This window comes from Lactuca serriola, chromosome 7, assembly GCF_051521515.1.
Source record: "Lactuca serriola cultivar US96UC23 chromosome 7, Lser_US96UC23_V15, whole genome shotgun sequence".
NCBI classification, from domain to species: Eukaryota; Viridiplantae; Streptophyta; class Magnoliopsida; order Asterales; family Asteraceae; genus Lactuca; species Lactuca serriola.
Window position 1 is genome coordinate 154932494 of NC_136414.1, and position 26835 is coordinate 154959328.

At 29.2% G+C, this 26835-nt stretch overlaps 3 protein-coding genes across 4 annotated transcripts; 2 read left to right on the plus strand and 1 right to left on the minus strand.

The window, feature by feature from the left end:
* Window positions 1-1185: 1185 nt before the first annotated feature.
* On the plus strand, window positions 1186-5078 carry LOC145060991 (Protein kinase superfamily protein). Of its 2 annotated transcripts, none has more exons than XM_079008338.1 (8): window positions 1186-1398; window positions 2192-2740; window positions 2824-3358; window positions 3445-3497; window positions 3758-3825; window positions 3925-4014; window positions 4085-4169; window positions 4295-5078. In XM_079008338.1, the coding sequence occupies exons 1-8, from the start codon at window positions 1314-1316 to the stop codon at window positions 4840-4842; spliced, it is 2013 nt and encodes a 670-aa protein (XP_078864464.1). In that variant the 5' UTR covers window positions 1186-1313; the 3' UTR covers window positions 4843-5078. The 2 variants fall into 2 exon arrangements, with proteins under 2 accessions (XP_078864464.1, XP_078864465.1); XM_079008339.1 differs by lacking the exon at window positions 1186-1398 and adding an exon at window positions 1691-2092.
* A 192-nt stretch (window positions 5079-5270) lies between these two features.
* Window positions 5271-7881, minus strand: LOC145060992 (uncharacterized). Its single transcript, XM_079008340.1, has 2 exons — window positions 7725-7881; window positions 5271-7249 (listed from the first exon to the last, which is right to left on the minus strand). Exon 2 carries the CDS (start codon window positions 7238-7240, stop codon window positions 5858-5860), a length of 1383 nt encoding a protein of 460 aa, XP_078864466.1. The 5' UTR covers window positions 7241-7249; window positions 7725-7881; the 3' UTR covers window positions 5271-5857.
* A 7893-nt stretch (window positions 7882-15774) lies between these two features.
* On the plus strand, window positions 15775-18352 carry LOC145064470 (uncharacterized). The gene is made up of 11 exons (XM_079011916.1): window positions 15775-16008; window positions 16112-16226; window positions 16497-16590; window positions 16696-16823; window positions 16891-16975; window positions 17062-17197; window positions 17327-17334; window positions 17618-17738; window positions 17821-18003; window positions 18085-18153; window positions 18239-18352. Exons 1-11 carry the CDS (start codon window positions 15775-15777, stop codon window positions 18350-18352), a joined length of 1287 nt encoding a protein of 428 aa, XP_078868042.1.
* The last annotated feature ends 8483 nt before the right edge of the window (window positions 18353-26835 follow it).

Consider the following 26835-nt stretch of genomic DNA (forward strand, 5'->3'; position numbering starts at 1 on the left):
TGAGCTGCAAAATTTTCTTAATAGACGATTAGTGGTCCTCATTATAATTTTATGTATTTATTTATTTATTTATTTATTTATTTATTTTAAGTTTACACCATATTTTTGTTAAAATTTCTCACAATCAAAGAGTTCGTTTAAAATATATAATTTTCTTTTCTGTTTTAAAAATAGTTTTGAAGATTCATACTATAAAAATATGTTTTTTCTTCTTGACAAGGGATATGATTTTTGCAGCTGTTTTCGTAGGTTTAAGCTACAAAATTAGTAATTTCATAGAGGTCAAATTTACGAAATTACTGCTCATGTAGATTTTTTATATTTTTTTCTAAAATTTTGTAAGTCAACTACTAATTCCCAAGTCAACCTGCGAAAACCTACAATTTTACATGCCAAACCCTACAAAAAAACTATATAATTTTACAGGTTAAACCTACGATTTTAATGTCAAAATGATAACGTTTTATGCATTCCGCATATCCAACAACTATTTCAGAGGTTGGACTTGCAATATTAGTCGTTATTTGGGGGAATATTTTTAATTTTTGCCAAAATTTTAGACAAAGTTTAAATAGATTAGCTAGATTTGTATTTTCTGCTTAAATAAGGAAATTTTGTAAAGATTTTTTTTGATAATGATGTGTAAAGAGACTTGCCTTTTGTGTTACATGGTTAATGCATTAATGCATGACAAACAATATTATTCAGTTTGTTTTATATAATTTTTTTTTGTAATTGTTGTTAAATAGACTATTAAACTTTTTTTTATTTGTTCTCATTACATAATTAAAATGAATTTCAATAATGTAATTCAATCATATTGGACATTATAATGGACATTGTATCTGATTAAACAAATTATATAATAACATATTTAGGCCACCTAAGATTCAATATCATTTTTGCCATTTGATATCTACCCTATTGGTATAATATTAAGATTATATTTATAATATTATTAGTTGTTATTTATAACATAACCTTGGTACAAAATCACAAACTTACGTTGATGTGATTAAAGCATATTATAATATTATATCATTAGTGTACTTTTTCTAGTTTGCCCTAAAAAAGCATATAAAAATTAATTAAAATCAAGATAAACGGGGTAAAATAGTAAATACAGAAAAAAAATTTCTCGAAGAGTGTAGTAAACAAATATATTCCACTGTCGTCTTCCTTGAGCATAAAAAGTCGGGGCGAAATCAGTCAAAGCATCCTTCGCTGCTCACACACGCATCTGTCACGTAAGCGGATTTCACTAACATACGCAGCAGCGATTCCCTTCTTCCTGCATCTCATTTTCAACAACAATGGTGAAATACAGATGGATGCTACTCGTATTGTCTCTCATATTGCTTGTAGAAATGCAGTTTTCTTCTGCAATGGCAGCTCCAGGTGAGCCCTTTCACGAACTTCTACACTTGTTTACTAGTTTCACTCTTGTTTCTGAGAATATTATTGGATTTCTGGTTTGAAATTGAGATTTTATCTATGTTTTTTGATTTGATTCTTTATCGGTTCGGAAACTATTAACGTTTGTGTTCCGGTTTATCCTCCGAGCATTTGAGCTGCAATTTTCTGAACTGCTGATCACTTTAACACATTCTAGCTATGAATAGTTGAATATTTGTGATTATTCGTTAAAATGTGTAGATTTGTTATCTGGAATCAATGCGCAAGTGAGTAATTCCCAACCGGTTGAAAAAACCAAAAACGATCTATACTCAGGTAGTGATTACTTTAGGGTTTTGAGTTCGCAGATAAGTCCGCCATGATCGAATCTGGAAATGTGTGGACCAGGTTTTGGTGTTGGAAAAAGTTACCGGAAAGAATCAGCCAGTTGTATTCCACAAATTACTAAAAGCTTCGGAAACAAGTTGTAATATGCTTCTTAGAGCTATTTCCTGATAAAATATTCGACTCCTAATTTGATCAATCCATTTTTTTCAACTTGTCGGTGCTTTTTTCCCCTTGCATTTATGTAAATATATCTGTGGTTGGTGAATAGTAGTTTGGAGTAATTGAATCACAATGCTGTCCTCTGATCCTCTCTACTCCTATCAGTACCTAAACTAGGGGTTACATTATAGTATATTCCTTTTAAGTACTATGAATTATGAAAGACTTTCATATATGAGCATTTAAAGTTAAAACTGTGTAGCATAACTATTTTCCTCCATTAACGCAGGTTGCCCCTTGGACATAACAGGCTCAAATCTTACTCAAGCTGCCATCCTTTGTTCCAACACAGAATCTAGAGCAAGTTGTTGTCGTTACATCAATGCCCTTGTTGCAGTATCTGTTGTTCATTATGCAAATACAACCAACAATTTAGGAGTCACTCCAGAATTATCCAAAATTTGCCTCCAAACCATATCTGAAACTTTAGAACTACACGGGATGACAAGAAACGCGACACTTTTCTGTGGATTTGGAACCAAAATTCCTGTCAATTATGAATGCCTTGGAAGAACAACTGTTAACCAGATGCTCGAATCTCCAAAATTCTCAAATGTCACTCTAAATTGCAAAGTCCCATTTGGAGAAAATGGTTGTAAAAAGTGTTTGAATTCTGGCATCTTGTTTATAAGAAACCTAGTGGGAACAGGAGACAATACAACATTAAGCACTTGTAGAGATGCAACATTTGTCTCTCTTGCTACCCAAGTTGATGACATGTCAGCTTTTGAGATAGCTGGTTGCTTTTTTGGAGTTCAAGGCCTCAATAACATTCCATGTAAGTAAAGATTTATAAAATTCTACATTGTGAGTGGATTATGGATATTTATATGATTCTTTTTTTTCCCTATCTTTTTGTAGTTTTGGAATCCTCTCCCCCTACATTTCCACCTGAATCATCTCCAACCCCATTTGCTGCTAGCCCTAGTCAACTATCTTTGACCACACCGAATTTACCAAAACGCCATTCCTATCATCTCTCACTGGTTCCTGGTATTGGTATTGGTGTTATAGCACTTGCCACTTTGATGCTTGTACTAATGATTTTCCTTATTCGTGGGAAAACTAAAGAACTTGAATCCGATAAATCTTCAATGAGAACATTTTCTCAACCAATGAGAAAGTTCCAAGAATGCCCTTCGTCCATGTTCAAAAAGTTTAGCTATAAGGAAACTAAAAGGGCAACTAATAATTTCGGTACCCTTATTGGACAAGGAGGATTTGGTAGTGTATACAAAGCTCAATTTAATGATGGATTATTATTAGCAGTGAAACGTATGGATAAAGTTTCAAAACAAGCTGTTGAAGAATTTTGTAAAGAAATTGAGCTTCTTGCAAGACTTCATCATCGACATCTTGTTTCCTTAAAAGGATTTTGCATTGAAAAACATGAAAGGTCAGTTGTTTGTAAAATAAAACTAGTTTGTTTTATAGATGTTGTAAATGAATAGTTTTGTAAATATTGCTTTCTTGTTTTTGTAGGTTTCTTATGTATGAATATATGGCAAATGGGAGCTTAAAGGATCATCTTCATAGTATGCACATCTTTAAATATATTTCTTGTGCTAATTACAGAAATACCATTATTTAACCATTTGAATTTTCCTTATTCCAATAAAACCATAAAAGCTACAAACATTTTTACAATTCAACAATTTTGACCTAATATTACAAGTCAAAATGGTTGATTTGGAAAAAATAAATTAAATTGCAAAAACTGCCATTTTTTTTCTTTTATGTAATTTGTCAAGATTTCTTAAATTTTTTTTTCTGAATTTGTTATGCTTGTGTGTAGCTCCAGGTGTCCCTCCGCTGAGCTGGCAGACAAGAATTCAAATTGCAATCGATGTGGCAAATGCTTTGGTAATAATAATAATAATAACATAAAAGAAGTTTAACATTTATTTGGAAATGTTTTTTGTTTTTTTTTTTTGGTATTCTGATTTATAATTTTGTATTCAGGAATACCTCCATTTCTACTGTGATCCTCCTTTGTGCCATAGAGACATAAAGTCTAGCAATATATTACTTGATGAGAATTTTGTAGGAAAGGTAAAATATGCTTTTTAATTGAATTTTTAAAAATAATTTAAAGTTTCATATTTTGATATTTATGATCCAGGTGGCAGATTTTGGGCTTGCATATGCTTCTAAAGATGGATCCATTTGTTTTGAACCAGTCAACACAGAGATCAGAGGAACTCCTGGTTAGAAAAATATTTATATTCTTAATAATCAAAATCTCATACTTTATGATTCTAACCGAATTGGAATTGGAATTCGAGATTCCATTCCAAACACATAACATTTTGTGATTCCGATTCCGTTTCAGGTTACATGGACCCGGAATACGCCATAACACAAGAACTGACTGAAAAAAGCGACATCTACAGCTACGGTGTTGTGCTTCTGGAATTACTAACCTCAAAACAAGCCATACACGAAAACCGAAACCTAGTCGAACTATGCCAACCCCATATGAAATCGGAATCACGATTCATGGAACTGGTAGACCCCGGAATCGGCGATTCCTTCGACACAGACCAACTCCAAACTATTGTAACAATCATAAAATGGTGCACGCAAAAAGAAGGGAGAGGTAGGCCTTCGATTAAGCAAGTGTTGAGGCTTTTATACGAGTGTGCGGACCCCATGCATAATGGGTTTGTTGAAGCGGTTGAGGATGAGAGAGGGAGAGGGAAAGGGAATAGGAGAGAGAAAGATGGGAATGGAAATGGGAATGGGATTAGTTGGGATGGGAGGGGTTTGGCCAGTTCTTCTAGCACTTCAAGGTCTTATTGTAGTAGGAGTTTTTTGCTTGAGACTACCGGATCATATTCATCTCCTCCTCAATCTCCTTCCAATATGTCTTCTGTTTAACTTCATATATACATTCGATTTAAGTTTCTACATGTACATACACACTATCATCATCATCATCATCATCATCATCATTGTTCGTTTGTTACTTACTACTGGCTTTTCTATTGCTATTCAAAACAAGAACAGAAGAAGTTGGGTGTTTGGGAGTAGTTTAGAGAGATTTTGTTTTGAGTTTTGTGTATTAAAATATCCTTCAACCATATTGTTTTTCATTCATTTAGATTTTGTTTTTAGTTTTGGTTTTGTATATATAAATGGATTTATCTTCAAAATGTTAATTCATAAAGGTAAACAGTTTTGCATGGAAGTTAAGATCAACTTTGAGATACACAACATCTGGATTTATATTCGACATTCTACATACAATTCTTTTTTTTTCTCGATTAAAACAGAATAATGGTATTTTTCAAGCAACTATCAACAACTCCAAAAAAAAACACTAACTAGAGATCTTTTTCTTCTTTGAAGATGTTCGTATAGTTGAGAACCATTATGAAACTACAAGTATGTTTAAGAAGATACACAAATACAACTATAATGATACAAAATGTTATGATCAAAGCATAACTTGAAACAAAAAAACATGCAAAAAAAATCTTTCACAAAATCAACCCTTGCTCTAGAGAACATAACCAATCACATTCACATAAACCAAAGCTCTTTTCCCACAACCCCCTCTCAAAAACTAGTCCTTAGGCCCTAGGGTTCTTGAATCATCAACCTCTCTGAAATAGCAACAAACTTTTGGAAACATCAAATCAAACCCATGAACGCATTTTGATCTTTGACTTGTAATCCATAATCACATGAATTAAAAGAACACGTGGCATGTCTCTTTTGATCCATCTTAATCTTTTCTTCACAGAAAAATCCACTAGGGTTCTTGAATCATCAACCTCACTTGCCAATTCTTGTTCAAATCCATTGAAAGAAACACTTTCTCAATCACGGGTTTCTCACAAAAGTTGTAAAAACCACAACCACACCCATCATTAAATTTCCAAAAATACCCTTAGCAACCAGCAGCCACCAAGAACTTCTTTTTACTCACGGGTTCCTCAAGCAACACAACAACATCATCCAACTTCTCAAACAACTCCTCAAGTTCACTAACTCCAAATCTCCTATAATCCAATTCTCTCTTATACCTTTGTTGATAAATCGCCTCAAAACACCCCAAAAAAATCCTACACGAATAACTCACCAAAATCTCCTGCAACTCAAACCTAAACTTATCCAAACTCTCATCTTCTTCTTCCAAAACTACCCTTTCCTCATCTGAAAACTCATCAGAAGACACCACACCCTCTTCCCTACCCTTCCCTTTCCTATCATTCTTCGGTAAACATTTCCTCAAATACACAAACTTCCTCTGCCCTTTTCCTTCAACCAAAATCTTATCCCCCATTTTCTTCAAAAGATTCACAAGTTTCAAAGTTCCATACTCAGAAACATAAAGAGGCCTCCCAAAACTTTTCTGATATTCACCTGGAAGCCTCCCGAGAGGCAAACACCCACCGAAAGATTCTAGAAGCTTCATTAGTTGACCGGTCAAACCTACCAAATCGCCAGGCTGGACCCACATCTGTTCATAAGAACCAACATGTGGTAGACTATAAGATCTTGATGTTGTAGTGTTGTTGTATTCAGATACCATGTTTGTATTATAATAGGTTTGTGAGATTCCTCTATACACAATCGCCTCTTCTTCATTTTGAAAATCTGAATTTTCAGTTATTTGGCATCCCATTAAGAAGGTGGAGACATCACGGGTGGGGGGTAGGGGTAGGGTACGTGAGGTAGGGGGGAGGGGGACAAAACCTTCTCCACGAACTACACTAGGCCAATCCCAAACAAAACTACCAGCATTACTTAAAGCAGATGAAACACCAACACCAGATGGAATCACAAGAATCACAGTGTACCCACGTTGACCAAGAATGTGTAAAGCAGGAGAAAAGTCAACATCACCTGAGATTAACATGATGGAAGAAGGAGGAGGGTTGTCTAAAGCAAAGAGAAACATGTCTACAAGAATAGCTTTATCAGCTGCATCTTTTCTTCCATTTGGGACATCTATCAGCTTCACACCTGTTCTTTGACAGCCTTCTCGTAGTCTTCTAGGAAAGGCGTTGAAGTCGCCGTATGCAGAAAACATGGTCACAGCTCCGGTGATTATAGGGTGGAGACGTAAGGCCATGCGGATGTTTCCGGCCACATCTTCAGGGCGGATGTCGCTAGGGACAGGGCAGTTTTCCATGTCCCAGAGTATGGCGATTGGACCATCTGATTGGTTGGTTGAATTTGGAGAAAAATTTGTGTTTTGCATTGAGAAGTGTGATTGTTCCATGGATCCTGATGATAGAATGAATGCTGATGTGTTTGTGTTAGCCATTAATAGTACCTGTTGATTGTAGAAAAGAAACTTATTAGCTTCTTTGAAGTTCACATTCGTGTAAATTGTAATCAGGTGAATCGAATTTAAAATGGATATGTAGTGAGGTTTTTGAACAATTGGTTTGGCATTCAAGTGGAACAAACGTACGTCGATGAAATAAGAATCAATCGTATTAACACAGGTGAAATCCGATACTCAACCAAGCTAAAGGATCTTAACCTGAGCACTACGACAATCGAATTGACAAGATGAATTGGAATAAAGATTCGAGCATCAAATTAAACAAGGAAATCATTCTAAAACGGTAAACCACGACCTAAATAGATTATAATTGAAAGAAATAGGAAACCAGGAAGACAATTAACAGAATCAATAGATCTGCAGCTGCGGAAATGAACGAATTGAATAGCGGATTGAAGATTCAATGATTTACAATCTTTATAAGAATCAAAAACCCATGTAGAGGGAGAGATTTATTTACCTTGGCGAAAGTAGAAAGGTGTTCTTGGGAGTGAAATTTTGATTCTGAAACGTAATAGCGAGAAGGGTTGTTTTTTTCACCAAAATCTGGTATTTTAGGGGAAAATGAAAATGCTTAACGTGCACCGACCAGGACAATAAATTGAGCTCACCGCCTACACGGCCCCATTGTGTCTTAACAAAATCAAAATGGATATATACGGATGAGTAGATAACTATCAATTACAAATGATAAAGTTTACTTTATGTCTTTATGCTTAAATCTTAATAAAAAATCAAATAAATTATATGCTAGTATTTTTTTTTTTAAAATATTTTTATATTGCAGCTGTTAAAGACTTTGAAAAGTTTTAGATTTTAATTTTAAAGAAAAAAACTTTTGAGTTTTTTTTTTTAATAGAAACTTTTAGGTTGTATGTTAAACAAATTTTTTTTTTTATTGAAAAGTCGCTTCAAATAGCATTTAATAAAATATGTCGGCATATTATAACAAATTTAAAGGATTACCTTTAAAAGTATTATTTATACATTTTTTTTTTTAAACATATCATTTTATGTAATTTTATACATTGCGAAAATTTTATATTATTTTTGTTGAACACTCATATATCATTAAAAGCTAATCCTTTCAAATTAAAGGTACTTTTATCAAACATGCATTTGTTTATATATATATATATATATATATATATATATATATATATATATATATATATATATATATATATATATATATATATATATAGGGTTAGGTTATATTGTTTCCAGTAACTATTATGTGCCAGAATGCACAGATCTGGACCATCGGATGAATAGAATCAACAATCATGATCTGAGGGTCTATGATATTACAATAGGGTAGCATGTATCATATAATCACACAATTTTTATTAAAAGAGTATTTTGAACAATTAACTACATTTATAAAAGGAAATTTTCAGAATTTTAGGGATAATTAATTATCCTAATTTAAAAAAATCTGAATTTTTTAATTAATTCAATTTCAAATTTTACCGATTTTATTCTATCAGAATATTTTTTTTTGTTAGAATAATACTATTTCAGCATTTTATTCTAACAGAATATTACTGAAGAAAAACAAAATTCATGAATAAGATGTTCAAATAACAAACATTCTAATATATTCTTATACATCCGAACTTAAATACAAATTCATACATATTCTTACAGACTAAAAGTCTTATACATTTTAATATAGTTATAAAAATTCTAAAAAAATATAAACAAAAATGAATAACATTCTTAAAAAAAATAACAACATTCCGTATCGTGTGCCATGTTTTCTTCTTGAATTCTTGAATTCTGAAAGAATATTGCTGTTTTTGGATGTTGAATCTTGAAATTCTGAAAGAATATTGTTGTTTTTCTTCATTCTTTGAGAATGATGTATCATATATCTTTTTTCATAAGTTTCCTCATCATTTCTGCTTCATCCTAGCAACTGCACCTTAAACATACAAATAATTAATTGAAATTCTTTCAGAATACAACAAAAATATTCTTACAGAATAAACTATTCTTGCAGAATGGTTTTAAATATTCTAAACAGGAATAGAAGTAATTTAATAGGATACCTATAATCAACATGAACATAAGTGGAATTATCATAAGTTCACCTTGATGTAAACCAATGACATGAATCCATGTATCTTTCAGAATGTATCTCTACATTTGTTTATTCCTTTCTCTTTCCAGCAATCCAATAAATTAAAAGAATCTCATACAACTGTGATTTAAAAAATGAAACAACATGGATGAAAAACTTGAAATTGAAATACATACATATATGTGTGGGTTTAGATCAATTTCTAAAATGTCTCAAATTTGTGAAAATCTCTTATAAACCCTTAATCAAATCTTCACCCTAAATTGATTAAAAAAATCAAATACCAGTAGCAAAGATTGATGTTACTCAGGTAATTAACAAATAAGGAGTTAATAAAACAACAAAAAAAAACATATCAAAAGGTTTAATGAAGAAAATAAAAGAAATACTCTTTGAGGCATTTCTACAAACACCTAGCGTGCAACATAGAAATCAAAATTTCTTTCAGGCCATTTCTACCACAAAGCTGCCAAATTCTCTTTGAGGTATTTCTACAAACATCCATAGATTCTTAATCAAACGAACACCTATGTAATTCTGCCAAATCAAACAAGAACAAAAAGAAAAGAAGGAGCCTTTACTTATTGATTGAATCATTGTGATTACTCTTGATTCAACAAGATCAATTTTAGTTTCATTTTAAGATATCAAGAGTCTTTAAAGCTTACTATGTGCGAAAATTATGGGGATAAAAGTTGAAGAATACAAATTGAAAAGGAGGCGATTACCTGTAGTAATATCTCTTTTGATGTTTCTTTTTCTTTCAATCTGTTGCCTGCAATGGTGGATTCTGGTAGGAAAAAACTTGGTAACATCAACATTCTTAAAAGAATTTTGATTGTAAAATAAGAAATTAGGTTTAAAAATTAGAAATTGAGTTCAAGAACATACCAGGACTAGGATGTTGGTGTACGACGGAAGCTATAAACCTATTTCAGTGATGGAATACGAAGCCGACGATGGAGAGGGAGTAAGAAGGTGATGGTCGGCTGGCAGAGGAGCGGCAGTGAAGTTGCCTGTTGAGGTGAGGGTACAGATTTTTGAAACCGATCGTTTGAAGATAAAGATGGGAGAAGAATAGGGTTTAGGAAATTAAAGAATTACCATAATTAAATATGCATAGATTACTATAATACCCTTAAATTATTTATTTAATGATTTATTATTTCCTCAATTCCTATTGGTGCATTCAGTCACACAATAGTTGTCAAAAATATTTGAACCTAGCTCTCTCTCTCTCTCTCTATATATATATATATATATATATATATATATATATATATATATACACTACATTATAAAGTAAATATTACTATTTCTAAAAATAGATTCAATATAATAATAATATTTTTTAAGATGTTCAAGTCATTAAACTAATAGTACAAGTAACCATTAACAAAATAATAATATTTTTAAGTTGTACAAATATATAAGCTTAAAGTACAATTATCTCTTATTAAAATAATAATTAAAAGTTAAACTAACTATATTTTGAAATCTTATCCATGGAGATTTTAAAGACACCCAATAAAAAGTCAAAACCACTCATTCAAATACATTTTTCAAAACTATTTTTCCGTTTATTTTAGAGTAAATTATAGAAATGACCCTTGAGCTTTGGTCTGATTAAAGTTTTGGTCCCTAAGTTAAAAAGTTAATAGGTTGCATCCTTGTGGTTTATATATATAGCAGTTTTGGTCCTTTGGGATAAAAAGACTAACTTAATCTTTCTTTTTTTTCATTTTCTTTTAACAATTTATTATTATTATTATTATTATTATTATTATTATTATTATTATTATTATTATTATTATTATTATTGTTTAAGATTAAAAGCAAGAATATATTGGTTGTTTTATACTTTATTTTTATTTAGTTTCTTATTTAAAAGTGTCTTGTATAAAAATTATATTAACCAAAAAATAATATAAGTGATAATAACAATTATTTTTATTATTTGGTACACTGACCGACTTGTATAAAAATTATAATTATTTTTATTTAGTTTCTTATTTGGTACAGTGATCGACTTGTAAATTGTTTTTCGCAAAACCCTTTGAATACGACACAACAAAGAAGTATTATATATATATATATATATATATATATATATATATATATATATATATATATATATATATATATATATATTAAAGTGAAGTAATAAGGGTTGAAAGTAATTTTTCAAAATAGAAAATGATATAAACTGAAAATATGTTTTAATTGAAAGGGGTAAAGATGTAAAAGTTATTTAATATTTTGATAAAATATTGTTTCCATCGGTAAATAAAAATAAAAATGTAACAATTTATGCTAATATGTAATTATTACCTCAAATCATATCAATTAGGGTTATTTAACCCATGTAAAGATGTTATTGACTTTTTAAAGTGGTTTTTATCTTTAAAATCGGATATGTTTAACAACACCATCTTATCCACCTTTGACGCAGCTCATCTCACATTATCATCCTATTGACATGGCTTATTAATTCTCCACGTATCTTGGCAAATCCCTTTTTTTTAGTTAACGTGAGCAATTCCCAGTTCATTTGAAGTGGGAGACTCCTTCAGAAACCAAAAGCCTCGAACTAACAATTTTTCTTTCTCTATAAGAAAAATGAAGGCGACTTGCACCCTTTACTCATTAATGCCACCATGCCAAACTGCCACTGCTCTTCCTCTCAGCCACCATTCTCAAATTAACCCTTGACCCACCATCATCTCTGTTCCATGTACAATATTAACAATTCTTCTTTGCTCCATGATCGATGGTGGTGACTTCTCACCACCATCGAAGGTCACCACAACCAGCGCACACCTTCAACGGTGGTAACCACCAGCGCACCACCCACCAAACCGGCCAAAGTTTCGGAACAACTTAAGATGTTATAGTTATTTGGAGTTTGTCTTATGAGTGATTAATTGAAACTTGCAAGGAAGTAACATATAAATGGATTTATCACTGTTTGAAGATTTTGTAAGAACTAAAGAATTATCAATATGTTGTAATTTGGTTAACACGTAATGGTTTGATCTTATAGCTGCTATGAAACTATTCAACGAAATGAATTAATCATTGCTAGAAAACTATTTGTCACCGCTGCTTTGTGCGGGTAAATGACTATAGGTGATCTTTGATAATTTCTAAATCAATCCAAAAGCAAACCAAACACATACAACAAATGCAAAACCGATTAATATATAAAAACACACATACAACAAATACAAAATCGATAAATATATTAATCGAAAAACAAAGTGACCACTATTTTTTTTTTGTTCGCCACATGTTTTTTCTAGAAAGACAAAAGAGATTATTGTTAGAACAATTGTAGAAAGAATCTACTCAAAAGCTACAAAATCAACAAAGAGATAGAATAGAATGTTAAAACCAACCTACCCAATTAATATTCAACATATTTTATTAAAAATATTCACCACATGTTTTTTGGAAATGTGAAATGTCTCCGAAAAAAAAACTATTAACCGATGACACTTTTCCTGGTATCATACCAGATGAAAATGTAGTTGTATATTATCTGTTTTTGGTATAACGAATCCAATGTAAGAAAATACATACCGAACAAAAACAAAGACAATCAATAGACTTAGAACACATGTCCAATAAAACGTGAAAGTTCAAAAATTTTCATATTCGATTGACCAATGTGGTAATTGTTTTTTTGTAATATGTTTTTTAAGAACAAACTAATCTTTTGTCGCCGCTTTGCGCGGCCAACTGCTAGTATATATATATATATATATATATATATATATATATATATATATATATATATATATATATATATATTAAAGTTCTCAATAAAAGGAATAGTGAACTTGCTATCTTTTTGGCAGAATTGGTCTCTATATTATTGTTGGACTTCAAAATTAGGAATAGTAAATTTGGATGTTTTTTGGCAACTTTGCTCCTCATTTTTTACCCATTTTGATATTTTTGGTCATTGCAATCAATATTTTTACACTTTTTAGGAACTTTTTAATATTTAAAGTTTCGCCACAAAACTTTAACGGTTTTACAACTTTGATCCCTTTTCTAAAATGTTGCTAATTCCTACCCCTTTAATTCTTTAGCCATTTTGACACTTCTGGTCCTTGCAGTCAAAACTTTTAAATTTTTTTCTAAAAACATGAAAAAAACGGTCCGGGGCAAAGTTCGAGTTTTTCATCCTTGCACTTTCTATGTCTGTCATATTTATCGATTCAGAAACAACATTAAAAGCTTCTGACCCCCTCGTAGCGGGGTAACCTTTCTAGTTTAGAGTAAATTACATGTTTAGTCCACAAGGTTTGCTATATATATATATATATATATATATATATATATATATATATATATATATATATATATATATATATTAAAGAAGGCCAACCTTATGAATAGTAAACTTAATGGATTTTTGGTACACCTTTTTACATGTTTTCATATTTTGTCCTTTTTGTCCCTATTTTGATAGTTTCAAATTCCTCAAATGGTATGGTACTACCAACCAAACATGTTGACTACTAAAAATATTGGTTACCAACATATTTGGTTCGGTTGGTAACATGTTGGTTGATTTTTCGTGGTACATATTTGTCAGCCTTATATATAATGCAAATAATAGTAATCTACTTTTTGTAAGTTTATATGTGACTATCGTTTTGTATGGAAGAACATTGTAAATCTGACTACTATACATATGATGATAAAGGGTATTTATAAATCTTTGATTTTTCATTTCTATTTTTATTTATAAAAATATTATTTTTTTTACCCGCGATTTCTCCGGATTATAACCTAGTAAGTTAATATTTAACGATTATGTCAGCTCTTACTTGCTGCCAAATATTTAAGTTGAGGAAGAAATTTTAAAGAACCGTACATCTTGAAATTTTTTATATTTTCCTTTACATTGTTTTACATATTATGCATCATATCTGAACATTTAAAAAAAAAGCATTCACATTAGTGCATGAATATATTGATGAATTGTATGATAAATTGTAAAATAATTTAAATCAAATATTTAATTCAAACTACGTAGTTTCGTTTCGGTAAGTTCTTTACCTATGTTTACATAGATGACAACCACATATCACATATGCACTAACCTATATATATATATATATATATAGAGAGAGAGAGAGAGAGAGGAAAGCTCATGCAAAAATGCAAAAAATATGCAAAAATATGAGAACCAATAAGAACATTACACATCACTAATCATGTTTTATAAATTTTGCTTTATTTAAATTATTTAAAAAGGTTATATAAGTGATTTAGTGAAAATGGATTTGAATCAGTTTATCAAATTAATAACCGTATAAATAACTACTTCATTAAATTACAAATAACTTCTTCATACAATTTATGAACGTCACATTCATCTTCACGACATTAACTGAATCGGTTTTTCGTCTAAATTTTATTCTTAGATTATAAAAGATAATCGTTGATTTTAAAAACATTGAGTTGATTTTAAAAATATTGAATTACGATTTGGAAAGATATCTATGCAAGAATTTGAAAAGTCTTCTTCTTATTTAAATCATGAAGGAAATAAATCCTTCAAATATTTAGCTATTGGAACTTCACAATCAATGTTAAATGAAGGTGATAAAGGCAAGTTTTCAACCCTTATTTTTTATATATTTTGATGTTAAAATAATATATTTACATTTGAAATAAATGATTATGCAATCATTTAAAATCATTATCTTCTTTTGATTTGTTCAATGAAGCAACCGAATCTTTCAATCATTCTTCAATTGGAACTTCACCTTCAACAACAAATGAAAATGATAAGGGCAAGTTTTGATACTATATATATATATATATATATATATATATATATATATATATATATATATAGAGAGAGAGAGAGAGAGAGAGAGAGGTTGAATGAAAAACTGTCATGTGTCAAACTGTATACATGCCCCGTGTCTCCCTAATAAACTTCCAAAATTCATTCAAAATTCAAAACTTAAAATCGGCTATTTCATTCCATAAAATCAGATCCTAAATTTCAGTAAATATTTTTTTATTTTACAAATTTACATTCATTGAAATTTAGATAATACAGATACATATATCATATCCCCAAAAATCAGCTATTGATATTCCAATTTACCCCTTTGAAACCTCTTTAATTCCAATATTCACTACCACATATACGATTTCGCTTATTTTCCCGCTTATTCTTTGCTGTAAGTCATTGAAATTATCATATCAATTCCAAGAAATTAGCAAATCAGTTTTAATACTCCATAATCTGACCTGCATTCAAAAACATTCGGTTTATACTTATAGAGAGATATATAAAGAATAAAGAGTATAAATAATTGATATCCCTGAAAATCAGCAAACAATTGATGATTACTTTATATTTATACCTATAAATACCATCAAATATCAATTGATGGTTGTTGTTTTCTTTACTGTTGTATTCATAAAGCTTTCAGAGACTAACTCTCTTCCACATCTCTGCATCTTCATGGCGGCTGCTGCTGCTGATTTAACTTTCATAACTGATCTTGATGTCTTGAAGGACAACTTCACTATGAAGCTTTGTGTTATCAGATTATGGACACTGGAATGTTACTATAACAAAGACGAAATTTTCTCCATTCAAGTTATTTTAATGGAAGAACATGTATACTACATATATGGTTTTAAATTATTTACAGATTTATATTTTTATTTATCTTTTTAATAACAAAACTTGAATGTTGATATTAATATACATCATAATTTAGGGTAACAAGATCCAAGGTTATGTCCCCAATGCTTATGTTTACAAGTTTAGAAAAGTTCTAAAAGAAGGGGAAGCTTTTTTCATCAAAAATCCAAATTTAGCAAAGATTGATGAAGGTAAATTTCGACTTACTGATCAAATGCAAAAACTCACCTTTAATCGCGAGACTACTATCACTCTCTGTCTCGAGTTTTCGGGATCAGTTAATGGGTTTGCTTTTATTGACTATCATCCCATTATCTTCGGCACTGTTCCAGAAAATATTTCATTGGATTAGTATTTTCTATTTACATAACACTTTATATATTTTAAATAACTTATTTATTTCTAACCTTAAAATAGTAACTAATTTCAGGATTTTTTTTGGTATTTATGCTTATATATAGATGTTATCGGTTTGGTGGTTGCAATTGGTGAAATTAATGCTCGAAATGAAGATAGAAAGATGCATAAGATGAGACTACAAATCCAAGATGCCAAGTTTGTTTTCTATAAACTATAATTATTGACTGTATTAACTATTTTTATTGCAATATCAAAAAAAAATTATTGTTTTTAATTTTTAATTCCCATCTTTTTTGTTAGTGGTTCTCAATTGGATGTTAACCTATGGGGAGATTATTGTTACAAATTCTCGGATTACATCCAAAAAAATGCAAACATTCTCCGCATCGTAATAATCCTTCAATTTGCAAAGATTAATGTCTGGCAAGGTATACTGTTTTTTTTTCTGTTTTATATTGCAATGATTATTTGTTTATTTTTTTATTTTTTTTATAGATCGCCGATATGTTAATACATACTATGATGTATCGAAGTTCATCATCAATAGTGACATTGATGAGATAAAAGTTTTCAAAAAAAGGTATATCATATTTCTTCAATTTGTTTTTGGTAATAATAAATTGCAATTTCTGTTATAAAAGGTTTAACTATTATGTTAATTAACAGTTTGAATGAAGATGGTCCCCATGAAAACTCACCCTGTACTTTCTCTTATATGAAATCTAATCGAATTTCTGAAAAGGATGGATTTTTGCTTAATCATGAGCCGAAAACAATCTCTGATATTTTTGAACCCATTGAGGTAAAGAAAATTCTGCAATTTCTGTCAATCTTTTTAATTTCTGTTTTTTTAGATATAGTTTATGTAGTTAACACATTAGGTTATTTAATATTCAATACATGTTATAATATTATTGTCTTTTTTAATCAGATAAAAAAGTATGTTATTGTTGCGACCATAAAGAGAGTTCTTCAAAACACACCTTGACATTACTTGACATGTACAAATTGCAATACAAAAGCAGTTCCAAACAATCCTTCCGATGAACCCAATGTCACCGGATCACTAAAAAATGTAACATATGAATGTCGAAATCCAAAGTGCACTAAAACTGAAACATCGACATTTCCAAGGTTAATACTTTTTGGAAAACTCAATTTTGATATAATAGTGTTTTCAAGATATGTTGAATAATTTTGAGGATTTTACATTTTTCCAAAGGTTCATGATTTCGGTAAGAGTGCAAGATCATACCGGAAGTATCACTTTAACAATGTTTGAACAAGATGCGAATAAGTTTCTAAAAATTTCTGCAAAAGATTTAGTTGCAAAAACAGCTAAGGTGAATGTTTTTGTTATTATTATTATTTTTAAAAAATATTGTTTTAATATATAATTTCATATATTGATGTTTTTACTTGCAGCTTGGGTTTTGTACTAACGTATACCCATCCGATATTAAAGCATTGAAAGATATGAAATTGGCTTTCATTGTTTCTGTTTCAAAATACAATGTGCAAAGGAATAGCAATCAATATACTATTTCCAATATTAGTGATGATGAGACTTTGATTGAGGAGTTGGAGAAAAAGTTTGTCGTTGCAGAGGTTATTAAATTTGATTTTTTTTTCCAAACTATAATATACTTAATAAACGGCTTATTAGTTTTTCACGTATGTTTTGAACAGGGAGGTAATTCACAATCATTTGAACATGGTACCACTGATTGTGAATCTCAAGATAACATATTTATAAAGGTGTACTCTAAGTTATCTCGATATCTAATGTTAGTATTATCTTTAACTTTAATAAGCTATAATAATTTTTCTTTGTTAATTTTAGGATGTCATATCTCATACTGATGATAATGTGACACCAATGAATGTTTTCAAATCGACAGCCACAAGCCCAAATAAGAATTTGGATGCAACGAAAGATTTGAAGCGAGCTCTTTAGGATGATTTTGTTTTGGATGTCAACGACAACATGTCATCATCAAAGGCCATAAAAGTTGTAGGAGGGGAACAATATAAACTTGTCAAGGTTAAGTTGGAAAAGTGATTGGTCACCAACCTTTTAAGAACAGTAATCAGTTTTTAAATTTTTTCCCAAGGGTATTAAGACATTTTTGTTTTCTTTTTTAAATTTTTTCCTAAGGGTATTAAGACATTTTCGTTTTTTTTTTGTTGGAGATTTGATGGATTTGATTGTTTTTTTGGTTTAAATTATTTGTTTCTTAATAGTTTTTAAGATGACTTTGTATTATGTGTTTGTTTCTTAATAATTTGTTTCCTAATTTTCATAAAGTACAATCATATTTATATCATGTTCAATAAGCTATATTGTTATTTTCTACAATTTTAACAAAAAAATAAAAGGTTATTGATTTAATTTCTAAACAATGGCGTGCAATTTCATAAGTAAAGAAATATATACATTTTTTAGACCTTCATTTTTGGGTATTATTTCTAGAACACATGTCATAATTCCACGTCCCATTTAGCTACATACCCATTTAAACCTATAAAACAAAAACATCGACAAAAGTCAAAAATCCTAATACAGTATAACATTAATTTGTGTATTCGGGTAAAAAAATATTAACTTATGACTCTAAAAATATTGACAATTATGCCCCTGATTTAAAAATAAACAATTGGAATATAAAAGAATAGTTTTTTTTATTTAAACAATAAATGACTCTTCCAAAGCTTGAATTCAGAATCCTTTTAAAGATGTTGTATTCCTTATACATTATAACATTAATTTGTGTGTTCGGATAAAAAATTTTAAGATACACTCGAAAAAATGACAATTATGCCCCTGATTTAGAAATCAGGAATTGGAATATGAAAGCTGAAAGCTGATTTTGTTTCACAAAAATCCAATATTTATCTAATGAAAGTTGATTTTTTTCCACAAAAATCCAGCTATTGTATTTTTATTACAATGTATTTTTATTTTCTGATCACCGGTTAAAGATTTTCCCTACATCATTCGATTCCAACATTTTAAATACCATTTTCAATGACTTTTAATGATTGTAATAGATTCAAAACTCAGTTTAATCATGTGATAACATTTCTATAACATCATTAAATCAGGGGCGTAAATGTCAATTTTTAGAGTGTATCTTACAAACTTTTATCCGAACACAAAAATTAATGTTATAATGTATAAGGAATTAAGCACCTTTAAAACGATTCTGAATTCAGTTGCCCCTGGGATTTCCAGCTTTCTGGGGACAAAAGAGTAATTATATGTCAAGATAAAAAATACATGGTAATGTTCTGAAGAAGTACAAATACATAAGAAATGTAAACATATAACACCAACACACAACAACCTACTGTTATAAGATAGACAAAACTTACAGAAAAATATCAACAACTAAATAACAAATTTAATCTCTCTAATTGCTAATACCTTTTACACAAAACTATGATAATGAGTTAAACTTTTTTTTTTTTTTTTTTAACCTTTTTGCTGTAAACTTAATTAAGTCTTTTGTTCTATACTAAGTCAAAGGGAAACAAATACTTGTATATTGTTAATTGAAGGAAAAAGAATTTCAAGGATAAATATGGAACTACTAAATAAAAACTAATTTCAATATTGAAAATTAAAGAAAAATGAATGTGAAGGATACGAAATGGAGTCATAAAACCCAAGGAACTTAAAGAAAATGGCACAAACTTCCTTTAAACATTCATGTAGCCTTAAAAAAATTTAAAAAAGGTAAAATTATGTAAATTGGCATTCTCATCTTAGAAACCACACTCAAATATCCATATTATCCAAGTATATTTTTTACACATTCAATTCTTAATACAACCTTTTTTTGTACGTTTTAGCTTTAGTGTGTCAAAGTCAAACAAATTGTAAGTCACATTACATGATGAAATGTAGAAAAATTCCCAAATTATTTGATTTGAACAAAGATGGAAGTGAAAACTCATAACCAAATATCAGTTCCATCCCTACTAAAGTTATAAGAAGATCAGTTTTCTCATTAAGAAACAAAATTCGTTCATCTTTATATGTCTGCACAAAGTTGAAGAATAGTGACTGCTACAAAATTGTCCTTACTCATGGTTCCACATAAAGTTATAATTGTCCAGATGCAAGTTGCTATTATAAATGTACATGTCACTTGCTTCCTTTCTTCATTATTATAATTAATTTGGGTTTTTTTAACCTAACCAACATTGCATAAATATGTGATTTGGAGCTAAGAAAAGTGTCGTTATTAAAAAACAAGTGGCAGACCTAAGTGTTGAATTCAAGCTTCAATTCAGAATAAAAAAAACATTTCATATTCCAATTTTATTTGAAGTGTCATTTCAAATCAATTTGTTTCAATCAATCCTCATTTTCAGGCTTCAATTTAGCAAACCATATATAAGGAAATCAATTACTTATTTTTTTTTACTCTAAAATCAATCACGTCCGAATTTTCCATCTTCCCTTTGCCTTCAAAAAAATCCATCCTGTGAGTAGTGAGATTTTTTAAAACTCGAAAACTATTACCAGAAAGTTCAAACCCTAGATCCAAATAAGCTACAAACCTTTTGCTGAAATACGGTGATGAAGCTCTAATCCCTCTCTGTTCTCAGTCCCGATTGTCTGTTTTCACCCTCTTCTTCAGCTATCAGCCTCTCGCTGACTAACCAAACTGAAATACATCTTACAATCGCCTACACTTTTTGCCTCCGTCTATTAGCCTACGATCAAGCTCCGCCGGTAGACTCATACGGGGCGCCACTAACCTCTAGGACACTCGAAATCTCGTCCGCCGCTGCTACACGACTCTTCGTTGGTACCGTGTCTTTATTTGCTTTTGGAAATCCTTTCATCTGTTACTTGACTGTATTTTGCGTTGTTGAAGAGAAGTGCTGGTAGCTTTTATGTGATAAAAAAAAATAATGAACTTTTATATTATAAGGAGTATATGATATATATAATTCTTATTGTTTCTTTTGTATTTGTTTTATCTTTTATTTTTGATGGATTAAAGAAATCTTGACTCGATTCAATTTTATTTAGTTTTCTTATTAATATTAATTCTATTTTTAATTTATATGATATATAGAAAGTCTACCATGATAAAAAAAACCAATTTGTATATTATATCTTATTTGAATCGGAATATTTACTATAAGCATAAAAATTTACTACAAAGTGTCATATGCAAATTAATATTATTAATATGTATAGATATGAAACCAAAAAAGATTTATTTGATTGAAACGTGATTATGTTTTATTAAACTTTTATTTTTGGTTTCTTTTTTATTAATATTAAGATTATTAGTTTATTTATTAAATTCTTTAATAAATCCATTATTATTTTTAATTCATTAGTTAAAAACTAATTAATTTGTTAAGTTCTTTATTTGTTCTTTGAAAATAAGATATATATATATATATATGGTTCCCGGTTGATGTTCATTAAATCTCACTGTTGACACCAACTAATGGTGGCCATTGCAATGACCTTGCATTTTCAAATCCATTTTTTCATTCGTTCAAAAATATGAGGGTAAAAGAGGATCATTACCTTTTTTTCAACTACTTTTAAACTATTCATCATATTTTATATTTGTTTTATAACATTTTTTTATCATTGTAACATTATACACAACTTTTGATTTAACGTACCATTTTTATATTAAATACTAATTATATTTATTTTTAATATACAGATGGATGAATATACCATGGATTTCATTTCAGCTAAAGAACGACGAAAATTAAGAAAGTTATATTTAGATAATAGAAGATCTAAAAAAATGTCTACCATATGAGACGATCATACTTCATCTACATCACGACTTTTTAAAAGTACCCAAAACGGTAATTATTTAGTATGTTAATTTTTTTTTATAATTACTATGTTATTTGTTAAATGATTTAAACAATTCATATCTATATAATTAATTAATATTAATGATTTTTTTTCGTTATTAACCATTTTTCAAATTATATGTAGCTATTGTCTTCGGTCATCCTCAGCATTTAAACACCAACTCTAATAAAAAATTTCAATATCATTGTTCAAGCTTCCAACATGCTTTCTTCTTATTATTAATAAGACTTTGTTAATTTTTCTTTTATAATTTCTTATTTTTTATAATATATGTTTATTTTAACAACTTAATATCTCTATTTATTTACCTATTTTAATTTACTTCACATATTGGGGTTGTTTTATTTTTACAATAAATTTAATATATCATTATATTATATCGTAATGTTTTTTTTCACAAACAAAAACTATTAATATGTATTGAAAATTAATTTCACATACTATTTGAATCAACGATTTTAATTTTACATAACTAAATAAAATAACTATTCATTAATAATTTAATTATATTATTTGATTAATAATTACGATATTTTAGTATGAAAATGTAATTAATTTCGCACCCTTGGTTCCCACGGATTATAAACTAATATATATATATATATATATATATATATATATATATATATATATATATATATATATATATATATATATATATATATATATATAAACAAACTTCAATATTTAGCTTTTTGAAATTTTGACAGGAATATCAAACATAGATCAAGAAGATGTGTATCTTCCAAATGTTATAACACATTTGATTCCTAAATAAAGACAAATTGTGTCAACTTTAGATGAAGGAATTGAAATGTATCGAAAATATGGAAAAGTTGTTGGTTTTAGAATTAGATTAGGATCAACAACTACATATGGTGACTTCAGTCTAAGAAAAAAAAAACATGTAAGATGCAACAGATATGGACATCGAAGGAAAAAAATCCATTAATACTCTTACATCCAAAAGACTGAAAAAACAGGAAAGAAAATCATATTCTAAAGTTACATGATGTATGACGATGATTGGTTTTGACAGAGATTACAGAAAAAATATTTTCACTGTATATGCATTTGAAGAAGCATACAACCATCCACTTACTGAATTTAATGAAGAAAGTATTTGTTCTCCTAATCACCGACTTAGTATTTTTTTGATCAGGAACTTATTTTTAAAGCTTCAACTATCAACATTGGGTGCAACTAAAGCACACAAGATACGAGCATCATTTAAAGGAGGATATGATCATTTGCCAGCAACAAAGAATGATTTCAAGAATTTTTGGAGAGATTATACCAATATTGTTAGACTAAATGATGCCCAATGTGTTGTAGACCAATTGATAATTCGTAGAGATAATTATCTAAATTTCCATTTTGAATATAAGTTAAATGATGAGGAACTAAGTGATATGTTTTGGGTTGATGAAACAGGAAAAGAAAACTACTCTAAGTTTTCAGATGTTATTTCAATGGATGCAACGTATAGAACAAACATATATGATTATATATAATAAAATATAGTATGCAGTAATTTATATAATTTTTAATAATTTCAGGTACAATATGATATTTGTTCCTTTCACTCCTATTAACAACCATAAAAAGACAATCAATTTCGGAGCAGGACTAATATCAAATGAAACAACTGAGTCACACTCCTGGTTATTATAAGATTTTCTGGCAGGACATAAGAAAAAACCAACCATGATTTTGACAGATATAGTCCAGCTTCATGGATGTACTCACAGATTATGTATGTGACACATAATGTCAAAAATTCCTTCAAAGGTAATATATTGGTTTATTCGTTAAATTTTATATATCTTATGTAAAAATACTAATATCTGAACATTTTAAATGACAGATTGAACCTGATGTTGTTTCAAATTCATATTTCAAGAAACACATAAATCAACTAGTTTGGAGTATGAATATTGAACCATCAAAATTTGAGTTTAAGTGAGATATGATGTTGAATGAAGTTTATTTGAGGGAAATTAAATGGTTAGATGATATGTTCCACATGAGAGACAAATGGATTCCTTCATATTTTAGAGATATACCTATGTGTGGTCTTATGAAGACTACATATCGGTCTGAAAGTTCAAATTCATTTTTCAATGTTTTCTCCGGTCCAACAAACTTACTTGTAAACTTTATGTTCAATTTTGACACTGCACTTTCAAAGCAACGTCATGAGCAATAAAGATTGGATATTGCATCAAGAGATACTTCTCCCCAACTTTTATTTGCACTTGATCCTTTGAAGATTGAAAAACATGCATCATTGGTGTACACACGAGAAGCATTCATTAAAGTGCAGAAACAAATTAAAAAGGCATCTTATCAGTGTTTTCAAAAGACTTCTATCATAGTTAATGGCTTTCAAGAATACACAATCATTTACAAAGAAATTAAGTCAGACAAAATACCAGAATTTAAGGTTAATTTAAAAGCTATTTATTGATGATATTTATTTACAATTATTTTAAGTTTTATAATTATATTTGTCTAATTAAATATTATTATTATCTTTCGATGCACATGAGCAAACAATTGATTGTGAATGTTTTCATTTCCAATTTTTTTGGAATCCTATGTAGTCATGCTTTTAGAGTTCTAATAGATTACAACATTTTCAAGATACCTGATAAATACATTTTGGATCGATGGAGAAAGAACAAAATGGATGTTGGTTTTCAAAAGGTAAACCAAAGATGGCGAGTGTGCAATACAAATATTTCGAATCTCTTGCAGGATAAAGTTTACCATATTGGATGAATGTAGGATTGATTGAAGACCAATCATTTTAATTAAATTAAGAAAGTGATTAATAAATATTATTGAATTAAAAAAAATTGAAAAATGCCATCTAATTTCATATAATATTATTTTAGTGTATTGAGATAAAATTTAAAAAAGAAAATTGCAGATCTTTTAGGATAATTAATTCTCTTGATTTAAAATTTCTGATTTTTTTTTAATTAATTGAAACATAGTTTTAATTATACTCAATTGTATTTTGTCAGAATGTCATTCTGTTATAATGATATGCTATAAGAATGTCAGGATAAATATTTCTAACAGAATACATATTTTGATTAAATGAACTTTTTGACGAAATACAATATTTTTGAACCATTAGTTGAAAAATAACAAGATCCTTGTATATTCTTGGACATCTTAATGTAGATTCATAAATAATCTTACAGAATGTCAGAAAAATGAAATAAATTCTTAAAAAGCATATCATGCTTAAGTATACAATTCTTGAACAATTTAACTTGATTTTCTTCAATGGTCCAGACTCCAGAGTCGACTTGATTCCAACCAACCTTATGAGAATGACATTCTATGAGACTAACGTAAGACGAGAATTACAATTTGTAAGAAAAGCCTTTTGTGACAATACATTTATCTTCATCATCTAATAGATGCAATGTATCTTTGCATAAAATAAATAAATAAATACACATTATCAAATCCTACGATAAAATAACCTTTCAAACTTTAGTGATTCTAACATAATGTATACCACACGGTCATAACCAAAGAATTTTGTATGAGAACCCAAAGAATATTGCCCTTCTTTATTCTTAAAAAATTTTGCTCTTCCTCATTCTAAAGTCTTCGCCATTCTAAAAAAATATTTGTAGGTTTTAAATAAGTAAATCAAATAAATTTCATGACTTTATAATGAAACAAACCAATGAATAAAACTCATTGTGAAAGGACAAAATGATCAAAATAATAAAAAAGGTGTAGAATAACAAGCTAAGAATATGGAATAAGAGTCATTCTGTAATAATGGTAGACTTTTTTTTTTAAATTTTAACAAAAAAAAGAGTAAATTATTGAAATCGTCCCTGTGGTTTGGTCAAAATTGCACGTTTGGTCCCTAACCTTTTTTTTGCACTCGGATCGTCCCTGTGGTTTGATTTTGTTGCGTTTTTCGTCCCTATGATTTGGTAAAAATTGCATGTTTGGTCCCTAACTTTATGTATGTAAGGGACGAAAAATGCAACAAAATCAAACCATAGGGACGAAAAACGCAACAAAATCAAACCACAGGGACGATCCGAGTGCAAAAAAAATGTTAGGGACCAAATGTGTAATTTTGACCAAACCACAAGGACGATATCAGTAATTTACTCCTAAAAAAATACAAAGAAGAAAAGAATCAAACAATACATTCGTCATAAGAATTGTAAATTTATTATAAATTGTCAAATTCCAATAGCAAATATTGATTGAAAAATCAAATTCCAATAGAAAATACTAAAGTTGTTCACCCGATCAACAAATTAAGGAACTAACATAAACAAAAGACAAATCAAAAGGATTAATGAACACAATTCGAATTGTGAGGGATAAACGTAAATTAAAAGTGCATAAATATTTACATATTTGCTTTATAAACTGACCAGCACAAAACTTATTTACAAGGTAATTGCCAATGTTCCAAATATAATAATCATTTAATCGGTCCATTAAGATTAAGAAGAGAAATGTAACCCCACCAAGCACTGTACTACCGGATCATAACTTCATGAATTTGATAGAATAAT

Excerpts from the sequence above, each read along its gene's own strand:
- LOC145060991 (XM_079008338.1), top strand. The coding sequence starts at position 1,314 with ATGGTGAAATACAGATGGATGCTACTCGTATTGTCTCTCATATTGCTT. Across the intron at positions 2,741-2,823 it reads AGGCCTCAATAACATTCCAT|TTTTGGAATCCTCTCCCCCT; the intron begins GTAAGTAAAGAT and ends ATCTTTTTGTAG. Across the intron at positions 4,015-4,084 it reads ATGAGAATTTTGTAGGAAAG|GTGGCAGATTTTGGGCTTGC; the intron begins GTAAAATATGCT and ends TTTATGATCCAG.
- LOC145060992 (XM_079008340.1), bottom strand. The coding sequence starts at position 7,240 with ATGGCTAACACAAACACATCAGCATTCATTCTATCATCAGGATCCATG.
- LOC145064470 (XM_079011916.1), top strand. The coding sequence starts at position 15,775 with ATGGTTGTTGTTTTCTTTACTGTTGTATTCATAAAGCTTTCAGAGACT. Across the intron at positions 16,009-16,111 it reads TTATTTTAATGGAAGAACAT|GGTAACAAGATCCAAGGTTA; the intron begins GTATACTACATA and ends ATCATAATTTAG. Across the intron at positions 16,824-16,890 it reads AAAGATTAATGTCTGGCAAG|ATCGCCGATATGTTAATACA; the intron begins GTATACTGTTTT and ends TTTTTTTTATAG.